The sequence below is a fragment of the Grus americana genome, chromosome 14 (assembly GCF_028858705.1).
Source record: "Grus americana isolate bGruAme1 chromosome 14, bGruAme1.mat, whole genome shotgun sequence".
Classification (NCBI taxonomy): domain Eukaryota; kingdom Metazoa; phylum Chordata; class Aves; order Gruiformes; family Gruidae; genus Grus; species Grus americana.
Window position 1 is genome coordinate 6,428,096 of NC_072865.1, and position 22,982 is coordinate 6,451,077.

Consider the following 22,982-nt stretch of genomic DNA (forward strand, 5'->3'; position numbering starts at 1 on the left):
GTTTTGGTCCTCGTTTTGCAGCTCTGGGCACATGGGGCTTGTGGTCAAGTCCAAGGACAGTCTTGGCAGCCAACAGGAGAGCGGGAGACGCGGTTCCTTCTCATTTCTTGGCCACAGAGAAGCTTCCCAGTAATTTAGTGAACCTCTATTCTTGTTTTAATAACCATTAGAAAGTCTCCCTGCAAACTCTGAAAGCATTACAACAGCAGAAAATGTTGACATCTACTGTCTCTGTGCTTATTGCCCAGCTCCCAGGAAGGCGGGAATGCTGTGTTTTCTTTAGGCTATAAATCCTTTTACCCTGAGATGATCTATCTTCTGTATTAGTGCAGTGCCCTAATCCCAGCTGGAGCCTTTGTACACTACTGTAATATAAATATTTATTAGCTGACTGAGCTTTCAAGGCTCTGCCTTCATCCTGATGTGTTTGGGAGCAGCACGGTGGCTTCTGAAGGCTGGATGTGCTGCGGGAAGGGTTCGAGCACTGGGAGAACATGCTGAAGGATCCTTCTCCGTGTTACTATCTCTGTTCCTGCTCGCTGTGTGCCATCTTTCAAGCGGCAAACGCTGTGGGAAGGTGGATTAGTGTCTCCTTTATATTCACAAGCCACTTTGAACCATGTGGCCTTTAATGGCCTGAGATTTCTAGGCAATAGTATAGCAAAATAAAACAATATTTACTGCAGAGTGGGAAAAATCCTCTCTGAAAATGGGTCTTTTGACAATGTCGCTCCACACTGTCCTCTTAGAGAGAGAGAGAGATATATAAAAGATATACTGGAGGGACTGGAGTCACTGGGCGATGCTCTCATCCTCCTGTATTTTGAGAGACACCAAAGTCACAAAATCTGTATTTTTAAATTGCTTTTTATTGAAATGTAGTACATTAACAAACCCTAACTAACCAGTATTACACTATTAACATATTGGCATATATCACGTAACTACAATACAGTGTTATACTTACATCAAAACATGTCAAGGAGTTCTGCTGCTGTCAAGCTACAATTTCACGAGGGCTGGAAAGATCTGATTGTCGGGAGGGCACTGCACCACCCGCCGTGCCTGCGTCCCCGCAGCGTCCCTGTCACTTGGCCAGACCCCTGGTAGCTGCTGGGTTTTTGAGGTGACGTGGTCACACCGGGGTGGTCCACCTTGCGGCAAGCCAGTTGAAACAGACTTTTCATTTTACACACACATAAATTGGGGGTTTTTTGTTGTTGTTTGCTGCAGTCTCCCAAGCCCAAAGGTCGGGGTGTCCCCTCTCTGTTGGGATAAAATGATCCCGTTTTGGTGGATTCTGTGCATAGTTAGCCATGGCCTCGAGCAGGTGATCCCAAATAGGCACGGTCCTACGGAGAAGCTTTCAGTATTTAACATCTACTTGCAAACTGCAGCAGGGCTGACTGGACAAGCAGAAGAGCGATGCTATCACTCGGTTTGCTCAGAAAGGTAATTCCCCTTTATAGGACAGATCTTACCAGTGCTGGGAGTCAAGACATATGGGGTGGAAAAAGTCTACCTGCTGATGTGGTGACAACCTAGAAGGCTTCTTTTTCATGTAGCACCTTGCAGTGCAAACACAAAGTGAGCCCTGTCAGACGACAGGCTGGGACGCTGCCTTGCTGGCTGCAATGCAGGAACCACACAGATCTGCAAAGAGGAGCTTGGCTTTAACGGCCCCAAATGCCCTATTAAACTTTCCTGGCTTGAGAGCAGCAAAGAGCATCAACTTTATTTTCTAGCCCAGACTTTCCTGTGCTGGAGCATGGGAGGGTCGCTGAGCTGCAGAGCTGCTTTCTGCAAGATCCCCGGAGTGCAGCCCAGGTACGTGCAAAGGCTGCGGGCAGATACAGCCTTTACTGCCTGAGACAGCCAGAGGGGGTTACAGACACGGGCATGGCAGATCCGGAGCAAACTGAGACATCAGATGCTGTTACCACAACCCAGCAGAGATGCTCTGTTGGGAATTAATGGCTCTTGTCCCCCTGAGGGGTTCGGGCAGCTGGAGACAAAGTCAGAGCCAAGCAAAGACAAGCCCTGCGGCACATGGGAAGCAGCAAAAAACAACAAAAAAAAAAAAGGCAAACGGCACAGCAAATGCGCACAGCTGGGCTCAGGGCAAAGATTAAAAAGCTTCTTGCCTCTGAGGGGCTCAGCCACAGCGAGCTGCGGGCGGATGCAAGTGGAGAAGGGAATAGCCTGTGGCTGGCAGGAGGGAGGGAGCCTTCGCATGCGTGTCCAGATTTTTGGGCTGTGAAACCCCAATCTCAGCTGTATGACACTAGCTCATGTTACACCTCAGCCTTGCAATGAAATCACTCTAAATAGCTTCAGCTTTCAACAAAACCCTGTGTACTTCTTACTTTGCAGGAATATTAATACTTAATTATTAACTCTTTAGGGAAGGGACTACTTTTGGGCAACACTTTATACCACAGGGCCCCCATGCCCACAGACCCTGGACATTATTGCCGTAAAAAGAATAAATATCCAGACATTATTGCACAACCTACGCATCTATCTCTGTTCCTCTGGGCATCTCCATGAGGCTAGCGGGCTGAGGAGCGAAAGGATGCTCCATGCAGGGATCCACAGAACGAGCATCCCACACCACCAGCCCGCATGCCACACAGCCTGCTTCGGCCAAGAACAACCCACCAGGAACCTCCGTGCTCCCACGGACCACGATGCTGGTTTGGAGCAATGAAACCCCTTCGAGGGGCTGGCCAGTGTGGTGACGGCACAGTGATGAAGAAGATGCTGGAGGCCGGGTGGATGGCACTGCCTGCACAACGGGGACCTACACCCAGCTCTCGGGAGGAGAAAACCAGTAGTAATCGATGGGGTGGAAGGGCAGAGATTAATTAGGGAGAATTAAGAGTGTTTGGGAATGTTACAGGCTTTTAAAAAGAGTAGGTGAATGAAGCGATCAAACAACTGACATAGATAAAAAGGTGTCGATTAGTGCTGCTTTGCAAAGACTCTCACGAGTGGCTTTCATCCCCCCAAAGCACTTCAGAAGCACCAGGCAAACCTGCCGGGCCTCTGCTAGGTCGGGGTTTTGGCCAACAGGTCAGGACATGACCGATTGGGGGTTATGCAGCAATGCAGCCCCGCGCCGGGAGCAAAATTCTGTCCAGAGCCCCACTCCTCTCGCTACATCCCACGAGGAAGGGCTGGGTGGTACCACATTTTCTCTTAATTACTTCAAAGACATTGGAAACAAAGCAGAAATGAGCACCAACCTGCAGAAGTACAGTCTACCTTTCTCCTGATTTGCCCTCAATTTGGTTAACTGGAGCATCTTCCCCTCTCTCACCCCCTTCCCTGCTCAGCGGTTTTCACCCAGCGTGCCGGAGCAGAGGCTGCCCTTACGGCAGTACCCTGCGGTGCAGCAAGTCTAGCAGGGAAAGGGAAAGGTGAAGCTGTCTTTAAATATAACAACACATATGCAAGCTGTCATGGCACATCACGCGCTCTTCTGCACGGCTCGCGTTGGAAAATTAGATCACATATGGATGCGTGACATGGGGTGAAAAAGGAGTGAAAGCTTCGCTTGTGAAGTTCAGGGTGTTGCCTGGGGTCCCTGCCCTGAGCCCTCCTGCCCTTCTCTCCCCACCCTGCAGGGCTGGCAGCAGCCCCGTGGCTTTTGCATTTGCCCCACTGTGCCTTGGCTTGTGCGCTGCTGTGCCACGTGCTTTGTTGTAAAAACCAGATGACTATTAGCTAAGCGAAAAAATACATATTTTTAACAATTAAATTCGCTCCCCAGTAATCAGGCTGTAGAGCTGCCTGAACTTCAGCTCAGCCCTGGTGCCTTCATCCTTCAGCTTGTGACCTATGCCTGTGGCATTATCTCAAACCTAAATTGGGCTAAACGAGTCCTGGAGCCTCAGCGTGACCCTCGCCTCCTGCAGACCTCCCTTCCGATTTTCAGTAGCCGGTAAAGCTCTTGGCTCTCCCGAGGCTTTTGTACTGTTTTACATGAGCATGTTTAAAGAAAACAGAAGATGTGTAAAAGTCTCATAACATAGTCCTAAACACATTTATTTAACTATTTTTGGTCTTTCTTTGGCTTATGTAGGATATCTGGCTATTCCTATAGCATCCTCAGGTGCCAAGGCAAGCATCCTAGAAGCAAGGGGACAGTGCAAACAGATACCAACACATGAGCTCACCGGAGGGAGTAATCATGAGTGTTGTTAAATAAATTTTAACATGCTTCAAATTTAATACTTAATGTTAGTATTATAGGCAAAAAGCACACTTACAGTCTGTTGTTTTTTTTTTTTTTTTACTGGCAATTATCCTCTAAGAACACAAGCAAACCTTGATTTTACAAATGTCTTACGGGAACATGCAAAACTGTCATAGAACAGGAGGCCGGGAAAGAGAAGGTGAAGTGCTAGGGTATAAATAGTTTAGGGAAACACTTGGAGATAAAAGCTTTTTTTTATATGTAGAAGTCATAAAATTAATGTTTTCTGTTAAAAAGCACTTTTTTTTTTTTTAACCTTCAAAATGATTTTCCAAGTTACTGGCACTTGCAGTTCTTGGTAGATTGCAGTATATTTTACTTCTATGAAATGACTCAACCATACACAGCACCACTGCAGCAGAACAAGAACAACGATGCTCATCAAGCTTTTTTAATATACTGATTAATATTAAAAGGAAAACCTCAAACTTACCAGCACAGCCCCAAAAAAATCACCCATGTTGCTGTGGTGCCTCCTCCCTATCCTAAATATGACTAAGTAGAAGAACGCCTGCTACGGCACGTCCCAGCACGCATGTAAGGATCAATTGTTTGAACTCGCTCTTAATTTTTCCAGTGTTGCAAGATTTTCCAAATCCAGGATGTCAATTATAATTGTCAGCTCCCTCATCCAAGATGCTACAGCACAAATCCATTTTTATATCGCTATGCTAGACCCTGATCTCCATGGAGGCAAACCTTCCCTCCCTCTGCTTAAAACCAAGCTGTTAGGTTAGAAATAAGGAGATTTAACAAAATACAAATGACATTATTTATTATTTTGTCTTTGGGGCCTTTGACCTGTCTAATGCTTCTTTTAATTTCCATGCCTCTTCTAGCTTTTCTGTATACTCTGGTACACAGCTGCTGTAAACAGTCTCAGTTGGAGCTGAGAAACTATCAGTTTTGTTTTTGTGCCGAAACCGTGCCCCGGTGACATTCCCGGTGGCCTTGGGGCAAATCCCCACGTCGGGCTGAGACAGCCCCTACAAGGAGGATTTGCTCGGAGCATCCATACCCTGCGCAGTGCTACATCGGGCTCTCCTACCCAAAACCCCGCTAATAGGGCTCTGAACCAAGCTTGCAGTTTTGCCGCGGTGCCGGCGGCCGGGGCTTGCAGCACAGGGTAGGCTGTCGCGTGCTTATTGGAGACGCCCAGATGTTTTTGTATTTAACCATGAACACCCAGGTGTTTGTTGGTTTATTGTAACCTGACTGCCTACCATGGATAAAAACCAAGCCCTATAACATCCTTGAGAGATAGTGACCTTTTTTCTCTCGGGCATTTGTTTTTGGAAGTCCCCTGCTCTTACGCGTCTGCCTGCTGTGATCTCGCAAACGTAATTACGAAAACAGGGGTTGCTCAATCAGCCCTTCTGCTGCCTCCGAGCCCTGTACACGCCTGAGCGCAGCTCAGCCAGGCTGGGCTTGGGACCTCTGCCTGGGCTCGCTGGTGCTGTCGGGAGCTGCTCCCCCTTTGCACATCCACAAGGAGAGGAAGGATGCTGACCACGACCTGCCACCGGCTGGCATTTTCTGCGACCTTCACTTCTGCTTTGTGAGAAAGTGGGTGTTAAAATTGTGCTCTTAAAAAGTTTGGGGTTTAAGCATATTTCTAGAGTAAGCTGAATGACAATAAAAGTGCATTTAGTAAATATAAATGTAGGTATTATGAGAAAAACCTCCCTACACTTCACACCACCCACTCCTGAATTATCAGATTAAATAAAGCTGACGCACAGCAACAAAAGTCAAAGCACACTCGGCAAAGAGGATCATTTCCTCATTTTACGGAGCTAAGTTTTTCTTCTTCTTCTCTTAAACATCCATGTTAAAGACACAGCTGAACCACACTTCGGGTAAGGATATATGTCAAGCAGACCGCTATACAATTAAAAAATATAATAAAGGAGGGGAAATTCCCCGGCTTGTAGCAAAAGCGGATGAAATCAAAGCGTGGCAGGGTATGTCTTACCTTTCTTTTTGGCTTAACTGATTTCTCAAGATTCCTATACAGAGGGTGAAGCTTTGTTTCACATTACAAGGACACAAATGCGTTTCTACACCTACAGTAACTTAGACTGCAATGGAGAAAAATCCAAACATTCATTAAACAGCTATGCATTGTCTGGTAGGAAAAGGTGGAGCAGAAGCGCTCGCTCCTCCACATCTGCTCATTTGAGGAACGCTGTGGACAACTTAACTCCAGAGGTTCCTCTCTCGCTCTCCATTTCTGCATTAGTCTTTCAGAAGCTTGCAAACAATATTCATTTCCCCACCGCTTTTGTCACACGCCGGTAAAAATTGATTTTTCCTGCAGTGTCAAAGTGGTTGGCGCTTTCCTTTCTTCTGCTGCTTTCTGCATTCCCGTTATTGATGTCAGTGGGAAAGGGCACGGCTTAGAGAATGTGTTTGTTATTTAACTGTTGCAGATCTCAATGGGAGAACGGGATAAGAAGCTTACCTCTTTTCTTCTCTGTGTAATGCCAACATGCTGGCTTTTAAAAAACTTCAGTGAAAAATTCGGTGGATTTTTTAACACCCCCCCCCCCCCCCCGAAAAAAAAGTTAAGTGTGAAAGAAAGCTAATTAGATTCCTGCATATTTCAAAAAGTCTAATGGTTTTCAGGTAGATCAAGTGCTGGTTCTGTGAATGTCCTCTCTGTAGAAAGAGACTCACTTGACTTGAGCACACGGAAGGACCAAAAGTATATTCAGTGTAGGCCATTTTGCTCCTGCTTCAATCGAACTGGAGTAAAAACAAAGCATTAAGTTCCTTGAAATCTTTCTGCAAATGCAGGTCTTCTCTGCAGCTTTAACGTCAGACTGGCTTGCTATTGTCCAGGGTTACATGGGTTGTAGGAAACTCAATGCACTTGTAAAGGTCCCTTTCAGAAGGGGCTATTTCACAGTAAGGTTATGGATTGACCGAGATATACGAGTGCTTTTACCAGTCACTGGCCATCTCCTCTACAACCAGTTCCCTTTCTGACATTGCCCAACCATCTGGACAACTAAAAAAATGGAAACAGCAGACGCCTGTGTAAGAGACGCATTTGCAGTACAACACAAACTCTTAGGACCACCGTAAAACCTCTTCTGCATCACCACGGCTGGACCGACACGGCTCCCCATGCTGTTACTCAGCAACTTCCATCAGACAATCTTGCTTGCGCGCAACTCTTTGTCAAAGATGCCACCCTCAGAAACCACCACAGCTGATCTTCGTCTTTGCAATCGAGAAGGCGGGTTCGTGTTCTGGAAAAAGCAGCTCTTCTTCAGACAAAGGAGATCCATGGAAAGAGTACACAACAATAGGAATGAGAAATGAAAAAAACGGAAAAAGGGCCAGGAAGGAGCATGGATTCCTTTCAGGTTTTGTTCTCGTCATACATGTCCAAGGCAGGCTCGATGGTTGAGAACTCGCTCTCGTAGACCAGGCTTCGAGGGGACAGAGAGTTACGATGAAAGAAGTGACTGCCTACAAGAGGGAGAACAAAACCTCGTTAGGAACACGTGCACAATGTAAGAACCCAGTAAAGCATCCTCGTACATTGGTGCTGACCGCAAACAGAGCACGTATGGAAAACACAGCCACTCTTTAATGCAAACCAGTAACAGCATATGAAATAGTTCACCTCCGTTCGTGTGCTCCCCTGCCAGCTCCAAGCAACTGCTTTCCATACGCATGAACGATCCCACCTCAAATGGTTCTTTCAGATAAAAGAGGTCAAGTCTGAGCAAGGCCAGGGCAGGCTGGAGTTTCGCACTTGGCGCTTGCTGTTGATTTACAGCCTTGTAAACAGGCACGTGCTTCCTTGAGAAACCCATAACCCTTTGGTAGGTGCCCAGTTCCCTATGCTGTGCACCAGCACAAAGCACAGGGTTGAAAGGAATGACCAGGCTGAGCGAGGGGGTCACCAATGATCACCCAACCAATGCTGCTGAAAGCCTGACCTCCTCCAGAGCTCAGCAACCTCCATCCACCTGGAGTCACTTTCTAGAAACAGGCACCCACATATTTCCTTACCCAACCAAAGGAGACCTAACCCTCTTCAGTGTTGGCAATAACCGAAACAAGCACCAAGTGGCTGTTGATAGAGTGGGGAATGGAAGTTCATTTTTTTCCTCGGCAGTCTGGTGTTCCCGTGGCTCTCCAAACCCACAGATGTGTTTTGCAAGGAGCCCAGCCCTACTGCTGTACAAATGGTTCTCTCTGAAAGCATCTATCAGATCAGGCCCTTGGCCAAAATGTTTCATTACTCGGTTTCTGGATCCCTGGGGGGATTAGCTGGGAAGCAAGGTTGCTTAGATTACAATACACCAGGCAGCCACATGAGCCAAATTGGAGGCAACTGAAAAGCTTCCAAGTTCCTCAAGAAGGCACTCAGCAAACCAAGGTGCTTCCAGTTTCAGGCACCAGTGGAGCAAGACACTTCGGGGATTGCAGTTTTAGCCCCAGCAGAATTTAGGTCCTTAAATCCTCCTTTCTTTGCCAAAATTTGAGTCCAGCCTGTGCCCTTCTGAAATAAAGGGCTTACAAAAGATGGAAGGGAAGAAGAATTCAGCTGCTACTGTCCAAAACACCTCTTCTCCTTCCCCACTCACCCAAAAGACAGAGACTCAGAAAAGAAAAAGAAGTCCTTATTAGGATTGAAAAGAAAAAGCTAGGGTTATAATCTAATGCGTAGAAATGTTGAAAGAGCAAAAGCGCAGATGAATTTTGCATTTTTCAAAGCAGAGGCCCCATAACAGCACTGGCTGGAGGAGCCAGGGACACTGCAGACGGGCTCCATGCAAACTCATTTTGCAAGTTGTGACAGCAAGCTGCATCCTGATTTGCAGCAAACTCCAGCCTGAGCTGCACAGCAATAATTGCGTGTCCGGGTCAAATTCTCATTAAGCACATCAGCAAACTGAAGCTGGGCAACGTATCTGCTGCCAGTCTCCTGAGCCCCCTCCACACCTCTCATCACCAACAGCCAGTACACCCGCTCACTCCACCATTCGCACCGAGAAGGGGAAGTTCTCAAAAGCAAGTTAATTTATTTTTGATTTTGTAGGTAACTGAAACAAGCGAAATTAATAGTTACATTGCATAGGAGTGAATTGCTCATTCTGCCAGGAGCATATATCCAGGTGTCTGGAAGAAGCGTACTGTGTTGGAACATACTTTGCAGAAGCAGTGAGTAGGAGATGATGAACACCCACTTTCTAGATCTGAACCCTCCCCCAAATTTACAGTTTTCTAAAACTGCGTGATGCTTAAAGTAAAAAAATAATAAAAAAAGTTTGATATTTTGAGGGAACATGAACTTGGAACTATGACTTCCAGCTGATCATAGTCTGTCTTCAAACAAAAAGACTGAACCTACCTTGAAACTATACCAGATAAAACTGATTTCAAGATTCTTCTTGAAATGTGTTATGGGTCAGGATAATTTAATTTTTGATGACTGAGCCTCATGTCGCAGTTGAAATGAGTGATGGATATTGGACATTTCACCTCCCTTTCCCCCACCTGCTGAAACGTTACATACTGAACAGCCAATGCTGAAACGAAACAAAGGGGATTCTAAAAGCTTGGTGTTGCTTTTTGTTTTTATTACACCAAAATCAAACAAGGGATTAGGAAGCAGACAGCCCAGGCCGTCATTTCCTCTCTGTGTGCCCAGACTTCCAAGGGAGAGATTTAATCAACAGGCAGACAGGTCATCTGACAACAAATATTTTTAAATTCATCTGGAAAAAGGCACTGTATATTCAATACCTCTAAAATTCTTTACTGTGATACATACTTCTTGGCAAAAGAAATTTAAGCCACCCAGTTCCAGGGAGGCTGGATGTTTCCATACAGATACAAATCTCTTGGCTTTCATACCACTTTTAGGACACATCATTCACTCTTTCCCCCAATGTCTCTCTCCTTTACCATTTGACACAGCCCGCCCAGTGCTGAAAATCCACCAGCTGCTCCGTGCTTTTCAACACTCCATCCTCAGGTGCTCTAATAACCAGGTTGGTATAATTGCTCACAACTTATGACTAGACAGTCAGCAGGGCACAGTGACCTGGAAATGCTCATCTCACTGCCAAAAATTGATAGCGTTTGTTTAAAATTGTGGCACCAGCCCAGTTGAGAAATTTACTGAAGAAATGCATTTTAGGGGCAAGAAGAAAGTTCCAAATTCACAGTTCCAAATTCAGCTTATGAATCTGTTCTTCCTATTTTGCACTTACCAACAAAGATCAAGATTTATCCCTTTGGTATGGAAAGCAAATGGGAAGTCTGCATTCAGTTTTAGTACATGAAAACAACTCCTTCAGTGCTTTCTGCCACTATTCTTCATTATATACTTACAAAGAACTTTTCAGATAACTTGTATTGAGTCTGAAAATAAACATATTACCCTGGAATTGATCTTTATACCTACCATAGGATGCTACAGAAGTGGGCACAACACCAAGGCCATTCAAGAGACCCAGCATTGCTGTAGCATTGGAGGTGCATCAGGAGTATCAGCCTTTCCACCTGAAAGTATTTTAATGCCCTCAGACATTATTTTAATGCCCTCAGACATTAATCAGGACCATCTCCTGCCACAGACTGCAGTCCCTCCGGTACAATGACTTCTTAATGTGGAAACGCAATCGGTGCACTCCTTATCTCAGCCAACCTGTTTTAGACACCCTTCGGTTAAGGAACAGAAGACCGGGATTATGTCCTAAAGCACCCTTTCCTCGAAGCGAGCTGTTCAGCAAGGCACTGCTACTCCCTCTTGAACTCTACATAAACCCTACTTCTATCAGCCCAGTCCTGCCATCTTTGCAGCATCTGGAAAAGGGACCAGCTCTCCTCCTTTCCTCTCACTACTATGATTATGCATGTGAGAGTAACATTACTCATTTTTATGTGTGGATATCTAAAAGCATGGCAGGCAATGAAAACTTTGGGACTTTACTGCTTGTGCCTATCCAGAGTAAAAAAAATTGAGTTTCTATGATGGCGCAGAGTTCATCTTTCAATATATTTGTTTCATTAACCAGGATAAACTTACATTGCTGGCCTGACCTGTAATTAACCTAGCAGATATTGTCCATATTTTTATTAACACTGAGACACTTGCTAGAGGCTCAAAAGAAAGATTAAAAAACATAGCCCTGGGTTATTTAAATCCTCTACAGAGGGAAGTGCCCTAGGAGGCCTGTCAACCATTTTGTTTCCAATATCACTCAACTTCTCCTTCTGCTGCTGTTCTGCAGAAGAAACACAAACTGGAACTGCTTGTGGTGCCTTCTGCGCCTGGGTCACTGTTCAGGCTGTCCCAGCGCATCCCTCCTGACAGCATTAAAAAGCATTTAAGTGTTTTTGTTTCAGGAGACAAGCACAAACTTACCAATTTTACTATTGCTGTTCAGAGATGGGTTAAAAAAATATCATCCTTGTGTTTCATAGCCTGTGCCCTACATCACGTTCTAACCACATTCCTCCATTTTTGGCAACAACACTCAAGTGACAAATGCTGTATTTTACAAGGAGACATTCCTCAGGCACAGTATCTTTGAGGGTTTTTTTTTCCTCTTCGTGAGTAAGTCCAATGGGGTTTTCCAGTCTTTTAAAATGCACTTAAATGCTCTATTGATTGTTTTCACGTTTCTTTCAAAATTTCACAAGGACGTACTGAAAAATAATTCTATTAAATGTACTGAAGCTATCACATACTTCATGTTTTATTATAAAAGCTGTCTTCTCAGCTGAAGCCTGCTGGACAGATAAGAATTAAGAAACTATTTTAATGTAGACTCTGGCTGTGTTCCTAAATTCTAAAAATGCCTATACATAAAAATAACATAAAATTAAATTATCTATTTCCCAGTACATAAAAAAATTAAATCTTACAGTAAAATTGGTTCTCTCTGATCATTTAATTAAATTAGAAAGCATTAAGTTTCAAACATCTACATCTTGATACGAGAACAACAAAAACAACCAAACTCAGAATAGGTTTTAACTTCTTTCAATTATATTTTCCTTACCAATTTGTTACCTTCATCTACCCATGTCATTAACTCAAGCATTAGCATTTGGCTGTGAATCAGATCTGCATGTTTTAACTGACTGTTGTGAAATTACTCACGCACTGCTTGCATAAGCAAACTTGTGTGAAACAGCCTGAGTGAGGACAGCGATGAGAGATGTTTTCCCTCTGCCTCCTCACCAATAAAGCAGCCCTGGCAAGAAGGGACATGTTTGCATAGAGTTTCTACATTACAGTAAAGATGATTATCAATTTTTCATGATCTAAATGTGAACAAAACCTAACCCTTGTCACAAATATGAAAGGAGGCTTCACAGATGACAGTGGGGGAAATACCACCTTTTCACTTGGTATTAGGAAGGAAGAAGTGGTTCAGAGTAGCTTCACTTTTATCAGAAAGAAGGGTGGGGTGAAAGCAAAAGACAGAAAACATTTATGAGTTGTACGTCGAGAAAACAGTGTTGCAAACCTTCAGTGAGTGACTGACCTAAAGACAAAAATCATATTGCAATCCTCACAGTGTGACACAGGAGTGTTACAGGAGACCTGGAGAAAATGTTCTTATTTCAAATTAATTCTCAGCTGGAGTCAAGGTAAGCCCGTTATATACTAGAATGCTTGGCCCAGCTTTTTCCCTCCTAACAAGTTGGTATGGAGCAATTGCTAATAATACTTTTGTTAGTCATTCCAGTGCTGCGTGGCATCATAAGAACGGCGCTGCGTGAGATTTCCACTTGAGAGCTTGTGTGTCCCAAAATGAAAGGAGAATACCACCAATCTGCAAAGATGAAATCATTCAAAGGAAATGAAGCATCTTATAAAATTTACAAAAGGCTGTCAGATTAAAGTACTAACACAGGAAATCCAAGAAAAATACAATTGTCTCAGAGTAAGATTTAATAATTAAAGGTTTTTTTATTTCTTCACTTTTTCCTTAATACAAAGCTTTGGCATCAGCAAATTTTATGAAAAAATAGAATGTACTAAATAATTGCTTGTGCTGCATGATCGATAAATGATGCATAAAAAAATGGGTGTCTCTCTCCAAGGCAATCGGCCAGAAAGCATTTCTTCAATACCATTCTGCTCTGTGGGACAGAAAAAGGAACAAAATATTTATATTAAAGTTAATACTGCCAATATCCCCCCCCAAATCCTGTAAAAGTAAGTTAGTGAGAAATGACTAATTATACAAGGCCAGAGCATTAAAGGAGGTCTGTACGCCTTACAGCATTCCTACAGGACCAGTAAAACAGACAAGACAGCCAGAGGTTTGGGCACTTCTAAACTTCCAAGGAAACTCCATCTGGTACTGAAAACTTTCTCTGAGTGGTGCTATCCGACATCTGGGCTTTTTGGACTTTAAAACCACAGTTATAGAGTAATTTCTGACCCTTCCTTAAGAAACAAAGCAAAATATGCTTCTTTTGTTCCTTTAAATCACTACCTAAATCATTTTAAAAAAGTGCATGAATATTATGAGACCAAGAGAAAGCAGCTGGTTCCTTATTTTCTTATCAATTAGACAATGTTTACTTTTATCAGGAACTATTTTAAAATGCATATGTTGTATATATACATCCACACAAACATATATATATATAGATATGTATATACACACACACAACTCCAGAACTATTGCTCTAAATAAATACGTTTAAGCTGTGGGAAAGACACAGGAAAAAAACAAAGGATCAGGACATGTTTTTAGGTGAGTTTTAATGCAGACTATTTGGCACCTTTTACTTGCATCAGCATATTATGTGGCCTCATTCTTGCTACTGTTGTTTTCTGATAAGAAAAAGCCCTCGGCTTCCTCCTGAAACACTACCATAATAAACGTAGCATATACCAGCATTGTTTTTTATATGGAGAACAGCACAAAAAACAGGTATGCTGTTATGACATTTAATGGAAATCGCAGTGAGAGGGACCTGCCATATATTTGGCATGATACTCAGCACAGGAAATGCTTTGCCTGGCACTGGGGAACATAAGGTGTCAATGAAACAATAAATCTAAGCATTAGTGTCACACAATGCATTTTAAACTGTCTAAAATGAGTAGTGGAACTTGTGGAGGCTGCTCAGATCCCAAAGGATTCAGTCGAAAAACTGTTGAGGTTAAAGGCTACAGCTAGGTACCTCAGTTACGCAGATGACTGATTTTTGACAGCTCTGGTTTCTGCTGTTAGTTTTCTTAAGTCTGCCTCAAAGTATACACTTGCATATGCGTGCATTTTCATTCCTATCACTGAGGAAAGCAGCTCTCCTTACACCAGCCTGCCCTTTGTTTGTACTAAGGGAACATCCCTGTGAAAACACTTCACATTGGCAGAGAATTAGGGCCTCCAGAGAAGAAGCTTGCCCTTTCAGTAAAAATAGACCCAGATCTGACTGAGCAAAAGACAACAAAAAGAAGAGTTGCAAGGGAAAGCAGAAATACAACTGCTATCAGTGCCCACATCTGGATGATACTACACGGGCTACGTTCCTTTGTCTTCTTCCTAATGATGTGGAAATGCCCAGAAATGCAGACATTCCCGTTTCACAACCCATCTTGCTCCATGCCTTCCCAAGCTATTTTTCAGTGCAGATTTACCAGGTTCAGCTACAGCTATGTTGCCAAGACCCTGATTAATAGTTGCAATTTCAAGATTTTGACAAATGGGGGGGAAAAGTAATAATCAGGAGACTTGATAGGGCTATTTGAAGTTCTAAATGCTTTCTTCATTAAGCCCTTTTGGAATTAGCCTCTGAAAAGAGGAGGAAAGGAAGATTTGCAGATTAGTTGTAATCGAAGGTTCCTGATGACCAAAACCTCTAAGGACTTATTATTGCCCCTCTTGAAGATTAGCTTGAGACTGTCTTAAAATTTTACACTAGGGACTATTAGATATATTTCCATCTTATTGAGAAGGACACCTTATACTTTCCAGACAGCCATAAAAGTCAAAACCCCACTTATTTCTCTTATCTCAAAACAACAACAAAAAGGAAGTTATATTTATAAGGCTAGTTTCCAGGCTGCACAGGAGACTGCCTTCAAATCTCACCCCACTTTTGCTTAGAGATCACCACACTTAATGGAAACTCAGCTGTGTCAAGATGTTCAGAGACCAAAGATAGACGTTGACACTTTGCCTCCCCACATAAATTATGATTAAATATATATCATGAGCCCAGATGTTCCATACACCTAAAATGAAAATAGCTAGATGTACCTAGTTAATGTATCTCCAGAACAGATTTATACTTGCCCACACACAGAACTATAAAAAAAAGACTGAAAGTCATATGCTAGAGTCATTTCTTGTCCAGCCCGTCTGAAGGGAGGCATTGGAGATATCTATAAAAATTAAGAAAGCATGGATATCTAAGCACTCCTGTGATTGCAATTCTCAAGCATACTAAAATGAGAGGTCAGAAGACTGGTCTGCTCTCTTCACTTGACAGAAAAACCAGTAGTGTATTCATTGCTTTCATCTCTCCCTTTAAGAGCAAAAAGACAGCTTTCTATTTAAATACCTTTTTTCTGAGCGGAAAATGTGCCAACTAGGAATACAAATTATTATTATTCTTTCTAATATGAAGTTTGACTAAGAAATTGAGGTGAAAACTGTCAAAGGTAACTGATGGTAGTAATTTCTGTCTCTGCCAGATGAATTTTGAACATGGGGATTTAATGGCAGAAATTTAATGTTTACCTAGACCACTGATCAAAAACTGAATATAAATGTTCTCTCTTTTCCCCCTTCCATGTCTCCGCTTGGCAAGGAGATTTCCTTGGACAATCCGGCTAAATATAAGAGAGATTTACCCTGGAACCTACTGTTAACAGACTTACATTTCAGAAAAGCAGAAAAGGCATTTGACACTTTGAAAACTGCATTTTCCCCCTTCTCTATTCTCTGTGTGCTCCCAATGTTGTCCACAACACACACCCACCAGAAATATATAGAAACATCTCAAGATTTACTTACTCATTAGCATTCAAGCTAGCTGTGGCTTTGATGATCATGTAGCAGAGTGTAAGGGCACTGAGGAGGCCAAAACTGGCAATAATAAACCATTCTTCTGTTGACAAAGGAAAGGGAGGAAATCACTCGTGGGAGAAGGCTTATGTCAAAGCGATGCCAATATTTCCCTCAAACACCACTGGAGGAAGGCAAGAGGCTTCTAAGCCACGAGTGGCACCAGGAGGTGAAGCAGAAGGAGGTTAGCCACAGAGTTACTGACTGGAGAAGGCTAGCAAAGAAGAAGTGGAGAGAGGTGTGGAAAAAAAGCATGGCACAACAATATTTCCTGGCTGAGCCCAAGGGTTAGTGATAAGAAAGATTATTTAACAATGTAAGGTGAAATGCAGGAACAAAGGAAAATGTAATGAAAACTCTGTCCACCCCCAAGACAGAAAAGGTTGTCAGGGTTGGTTTAGATTTGCTGAGATGCAGTTCTTCACATAAGTATACCCTATACACTTTCACACAAATTTTGTGTTCATCCCCTCCCTCCTGAATAAATGCTATCGCATTACTTTAAAAAAAACAACAAAAAATAGGATAGCTTGTTCAACAGTAAAACGTAACTAGTTTTCCACTTAGAGAGGAATACAACATGGAAAAATAATTTCGACATTAGTATATACATACAGGCACATTACAGAATAGTAGTACAAAGAAGGCTATTAAAGAATGTTCACTATTCAAAGTCCTACCTTCTCAAGATCAATTTGACACATAGTAATAGATCAGAATACAAACACTTTTGTTGAATATGGCTTTTGGTTTAACTCTCCTGCATCAAAGAATGCATGTGTCATCCATGCAATCCAAACATTTGAACAGCCTTTTCTAAAGCTTTATTTTATAAACATTGTCAGAATGCACTGTTGCTGATTATTTCTTGTTTTACCCTGGCATCCCATCTGTGCAAGAGCAGTACTACAGTTGGGAACAGACAGTAAAAATACCTTCTGTAAAACCAAGTAGTGAAAAGTTTCAGTTAAACTACAGAGTTTTCCCACCCATGACAAGGAAAGCAGCACACCAACAGATTTGCTTTCTGTTCAGTAAAGCTGAATTCAAGATGAATTAGGTGTTGAACACTGCATGACAAAGTGACTTACTGGCTTTGTAAAGAATCTAGATTTTGTATGTGGATTTTTCCTTCTCAGATCAGGACACTTCTGGATACAGACTATGTGTTTCATAAGCTGAGATTTTTTTTTTTTAAATGAGACATTTACTTTGCTACAGCATCTAAAGAAACACTCTAATGGAATATATCAGTTTCACTGCCTCTTTTTTATAGATATCAGTACCACTGAGTTCAAAATCTAGATCATAGATGCACATAAGCAAAATACAAGGAGAAAATTAGACTGTTGTACTGCATGGGTTCTATTTTTGCAATTCAGCCAGAAAAACAACCATTCATGCATCAAATTGAGACTGTACAGCATATGGAAAAATGATGCTATTCCACACATTGTATTCATTATAGTGCTATTATACACTAAAAACCCTAGGTAAAATCCAGTGAGTGGAAATTTCCCATGCTGTTCTTATGGATAAGAGCTTGCAAGCAGTGCAGGAACAGTTTTCTGATGTCATAAAACACTTGGACAATACTCAAATGTTGGTACAAACACTGTTTCTTAATTGACAAATTTTGTAAGAAAAAACATCTGCTAAGAGACATCAGAATTCTAGTAGTAATGTTCTCTGGGGAAAAAACATTTGCAGAAATAGCAATCAGCTAAAATATTTATATTTGTATAAATTATTGCATGTAAAGTATTCTGAAAGGGTAAATAATAGTTTTAGCAATCCAGCTTCTCATACTGGTTACCAAATTCAGAAGGGTTATTTCATTGCCATTTTAGTTCATCCAGTGTTCTTTGCATGCAGATCTAAATGGATATACCATTAATAATGAAGGTGTTGGCACTGTCGTACCGAGAGTGACTGGTTTCAATATGGAGTGTATGCCTCTATGGAGACACTGAGGTCACCTTTGTCCCTGCAGGGAAATCTTTCACTGTGGCCCTGCAGCACAGAGCTACAGCTGAGCAAGTGCCACATACCAGGAAAACCATAGAACGGTACTGGAAGCCAAAAGAAAAAACTTACTTGTAACAGCAATGTTGATCTCTCCCGACCTTGGTGTCAACTCTCCGTCCTGTGGAAGCTGTGACATCCCAGAGGTGCGCAGGGGCTCCAGGCTGAGAGAGCTGTCATTGGCAAAATCACCGAGTGCTGATCGCCTGCTAGCTGGCTGACCTCTGGTGAGCCTTTCCATGTCAAAGGCTACGTTATCTGTACATGGCACGTTTGGCTGGAAAAGTAAGCAATTCTACATTACAACAGTGAATATTCTATATGTAACAAACCTTCAAGCCGTGAGCTTGAAGAAAACTCGCTGGCCTCAGCTAGGGCATGGCTTTTAATGTGTAAACCACACACACTATTCAACCACTATGGCTGTCCTCAGATCACACAGGAGATGCACACAAATTAGCAAGTTCTATCTGAAGTTGGTTCTTCAATCCATCTTAAAGAGGTGGAGGAAGAAGCAGAAAAAAGGATTAAGATTCAAGAAAGGGACTCAAATATGCTTGTATCACTGCCTATGCCATGAGCAATGACGACACAAACCTAATTCTACTGTATCCTCCTGTAAAAATCCAGGTATGTTATTAATTGCAAACACAGATCATCCACAATATATCTGCAACTATTTCTTAGAAAATGTGCAAATTTGCAATTGACACAGCTACAAGTGGAGGCCTGACTATTCTCACTGGCTTGATTCAAAAGCTGCTTTAAACAGTATCTTCATATGCTCTTCTCTTTCTTCCTTATTTCTTTCTTCTGAAAAGAGCATCACATCCCCCTTACAACTTCTTCCTCATATGGGAAAGATGGAAAAATCCTCTGAGGTTCTTCACTTCTATCCCTTTGTGAACTGGTCAACAAAAGCAGTCCCCTCAGGGATCCCATAAGCTGTGAGCCTGAAGAAAACTCGCTGGCCTCAGCTAGGGCATGGCTTTTAACGTGTACACAAACTTAAGAGTGTCTATGGGAGACCGCAACAAGAACAGGAGATTTACAGAGTAAATTTAACAAAGAAGGGTTGAAAGAAGTTGAGAAAGGGAAGATTATAGAGAACCTAGTAAACATCCAGCAGATAAGAAATTGTTATAAGTAAAAAATATAACAATATATTCCCAATGACCATCCAGGAAAAGGAATAACAAAGACAACAAATCAGCTTTATTTAAATTGGTAAAAACACTCAAACACTTTCCGACTAAGGGTACTGGAACACCCTTCTCCCTTTCTCCCCTACAATTATTCTTCCTGTTCTGGGTCTCAGACACAGGAGGAAGAAGAGCTCACAGTGCAACTTACCACAATTCCCAGTGCCTTCAAAATGTTCAGTTTACACATTGGACATGTACAGTGCTCACTAAGCCATGGATCCACACAGGCTTTGTGGAAAACATGCCTAGAAGAACAGAGAAGGCACATATATGATTTGCAAACAATTCTATTTTTCTACAATGAGAACTACTTTAACAAACTTTTAGATAGTTTCTTTTTAATTAAGCCAGCAGAACCCATTCTAGAATTGCCAGTATTCTGTGCTGATTGCAATAAGGAAAAAAATACAATCAAAACCTCTTGCTTGTTGTTGCTGCCACCCTTTACTAATAGTTCAACTAGGAAGAAACACTTGAAGGTTCCTCCTCGCCCTTTTATTGTGGATATGCGTGCGCACATGGACAGAATAACTAGGGTAACAAAGTCCCCACCATAACCTTGCGCAAAGTCTTGTCTCAATTTCTGTGTAGAACATGGCCATAAATTGGGTAGGAAGAGCATCAACCCACCAGCAGTCAGTTTTATTCAAAAGTCAGTGCAACCAACCCAAATACGTTTATGTTTGATTTTGAAAGGGCTTTTATAAATATTACATCTAAGTAAAAAGAAGGCTTTTCCTACAATCAGTATTTCTTCATATCAGGAAGGAAAACATGCCCATCATCATATGATAGTCATATGATGGTCATAAAAAAAAGGAAGAATCTTTCAAAGATTAAAAGGCAAACTGGGTTTCTATTTGCACTTCAGGGAACTCTACAATGGAGAACAGTCGGAATTACCACCGACATTGCATACAAAAATCTTAGTCACGTACATGAATATAAATGTAAATGTCAGGACTGAGGTAAACCAATGTAACAAGGAAGGACTACGAAGAGACTGAAACATATCTATTAAAGGAAATGTCCTCTTGGCTTTTCAAAAGGCAATGAACTTTTCAGAGCATACTCACAGCAGAAATGGGTCTCGCTAGACTTTCTACACAATACAGCTTTAGCAAATACTCATAATAACGTAGTCTGAATAATTGCTTATGATAAGAACCCAGATCTTTCATTTCCAGTGGTACTGACTGCCGAGCAAAAAGCCAGTAAGAGCAGGCACACCCAAACATGACAGACTGGTGATCACAACAAGGATCAGCAATTACGAGGGCTGCTTAGCAAGCAAAGAGCTGTGCTCTAAAGCCAGCAGGTGAAGGAGCAGTGGCAGAACAAGGAGTTCTTGCCATCTATTTGAGGCATCAGCAGTCTGTAAGTGGTCACGCATGCCCCCAGGGCAGCATAAAGTTGTGATACTCTGTCCCCTCATTTCTCAGGTTATACTTGCTGTTCTGTGCCTCTAAACTCATCATAGGGTTTGGGACTTCTTTGCTCCCTATCCCTTGGGATTTACAACCTGAGACCAAATGAGGCATGTTACCACATAATTCTCTTTTAAACGTCTGGAAAGTGACCGGAGTAAAAGGCCTCATGAGTTTGTTAACAAACATGGAAAAAGATAGTATATATTTGTTTTGTCTATCACTACTAAGACTGATGGAGGGACTAAAGTATATCAACACAATTAGGTTCCAGTCAGCTACAACTATGTATCCTACCCGTACTAACTAAAGATGCATAGACTTACAGAGTATAATATAGTCATCAGAAGATGGTCAGGGAGCAAAAGAACTTTGCTTATCTATATCGCAGATATTGCAGGAATAGAAACATACAGAATCTCAGCCAGTCACTTTGCTGAACTGAGGCTTTTAGCAATACAGCAGTCACAAAAACCAGGATATATACATTGTTTGCTATTCAAGTAATAGCACAAAATACAAACTCACTTCTATTCTTATTAGATCTGAACACATTTCCCTTATTACTCACAAAACTACAGGAATCAATGTTTAGAAATCCTGGGTGACAGAAAATCTTCTGAAACAGAGATATTTTTCTGTTAGGCAAATTATGGCTTTTAGTTACTTATGTTTCCTTTAAAGATTCTGAAGTCTGGTTTTTCTGAGGAGGACAAACCTAAAAAATCTAGTATGTTGGGAAACAGCAGACATCAAGACTCCACAGAACTATGAAAACAGTTTTAATATATCGTTATCGGCTCATCAGTGCTGTAGAAGCACTCAGATCAAGTGAAGCAGGCGACTGATATGGATGCCAACGTGCATCTGCTAAATATTATGAATTATTTTAAAGAGTCATTAGCAGTTTGATATAGTTCAAATGCACCAAAACAGCTCAACTATTTTTGTGACCTCTTAATTCTTTGCTTTTAGTTCCTAAACCTTCAATGATGTTTATCAATGTGTTTCAAAAAAGTGCAGTTCCCCAAAGGTTATTTATTGATTTAAATCAGCATGGCTCTGCCTACTACTTATACAGTTTATCTACTCCTTAAAAAGCTTGCCGATACCATCATCGCGGCTCAGGCTCTGTCTGGATTTCTCTGCTTGTGCAAGAGTTAAAAAGCAGTTATACAGCAATAGTAAGCACATGAATTACTTTAAAAACCTCAGTCTGACAAAGTAAGCCCTTTCATTTTCTGCTATCATAAACCTTCTCCATCTTCATATTTGTCACTTGCTGCCCAAGACCATAAATCTGAAGAGTTCTTAGCAAGTTGCTCTAGGTCACAGCAGCTGACGATGTTCCCTCAGGAGTCACACACCAGGGAGTCAAGTGTGACACAGCTTTTGCCGCTTCTCCAGCCTCAGGGCTAGAGGAAGCATGTCTGGCAGCCAGGCTGGTAGCACTGAAGGAGTCTCCCATGCGGGCATAACTCCAAACAGGTGACCCGCAGGTATTTTTCCACTCTGTCAGCATACCCAAGCCAGTTGCCCTCCGGGTTGTAACAAACACCATAACACCAACTCTGCTGTACAACACAGCTCCTTTGCAGCATTTCACAGAGAAAAAGTGAGTTAGAAATCTCTTTCAGTGGTGTAATGCCTCTGAATTTGCATGTCACACAAGGAGAAGGGTTTGAACGAGTTTGCAAGTGCTATTTCCCAAGAGCTCACTACACTTCCCTGCTTTCAGTGCACCATCGCAAAGGAATCTGGATCAACATTGTGCCTGCAAAGTAGCATCCTTGGCTACTGCTGGAGGCAGCTGCTCCCCTTGCCCTGGGGTGCAAACCTCCCAGCCAGGCAGGCAGCAGCACACAGGTCCTTCCTGCCCTGCTGCAGGCAGCCCATTGCAGCTAGCACAGCCGAGGAGGGAATGTCTGGCTTGCTGCGGTGGGGAGGAAGGCACCATGTCTCCAGCCCCAGCAGGCAGTTCCAGGGGAAAGCA

The 22,982-nt window shown here is 42.4% G+C and overlaps 1 protein-coding gene across 2 annotated transcripts in view; it reads right to left on the reverse strand.

The window, feature by feature from the left end:
• Positions 1 to 853: 853 nt before the first annotated feature.
• RNF130 (ring finger protein 130) overlaps positions 854 to 22,982 on the reverse strand; it is a 54,642-nt gene continuing 32,513 nt past the window's right edge. Inside the window, exons 6-9 of one of the 2 annotated variants that reach the window (XM_054841646.1) lie at positions 19,711 to 19,807; positions 18,430 to 18,634; positions 16,282 to 16,375; positions 13,187 to 13,387 (exon numbers count right to left, since the gene is read on the reverse strand). In XM_054841646.1, the coding sequence (XP_054697621.1) occupies positions 13,372 to 13,387; positions 16,282 to 16,375; positions 18,430 to 18,634; positions 19,711 to 19,807 (412 nt within the window). In that variant the 3' untranslated portion in view covers positions 13,187 to 13,371. Of the gene's footprint in view, positions 7,742 to 13,186; positions 13,388 to 16,281; positions 16,376 to 18,429; positions 18,635 to 19,710; positions 19,808 to 22,982 lie in introns of those variants that run through there. The other variant, XM_054841647.1, reaches the window with a different exon arrangement.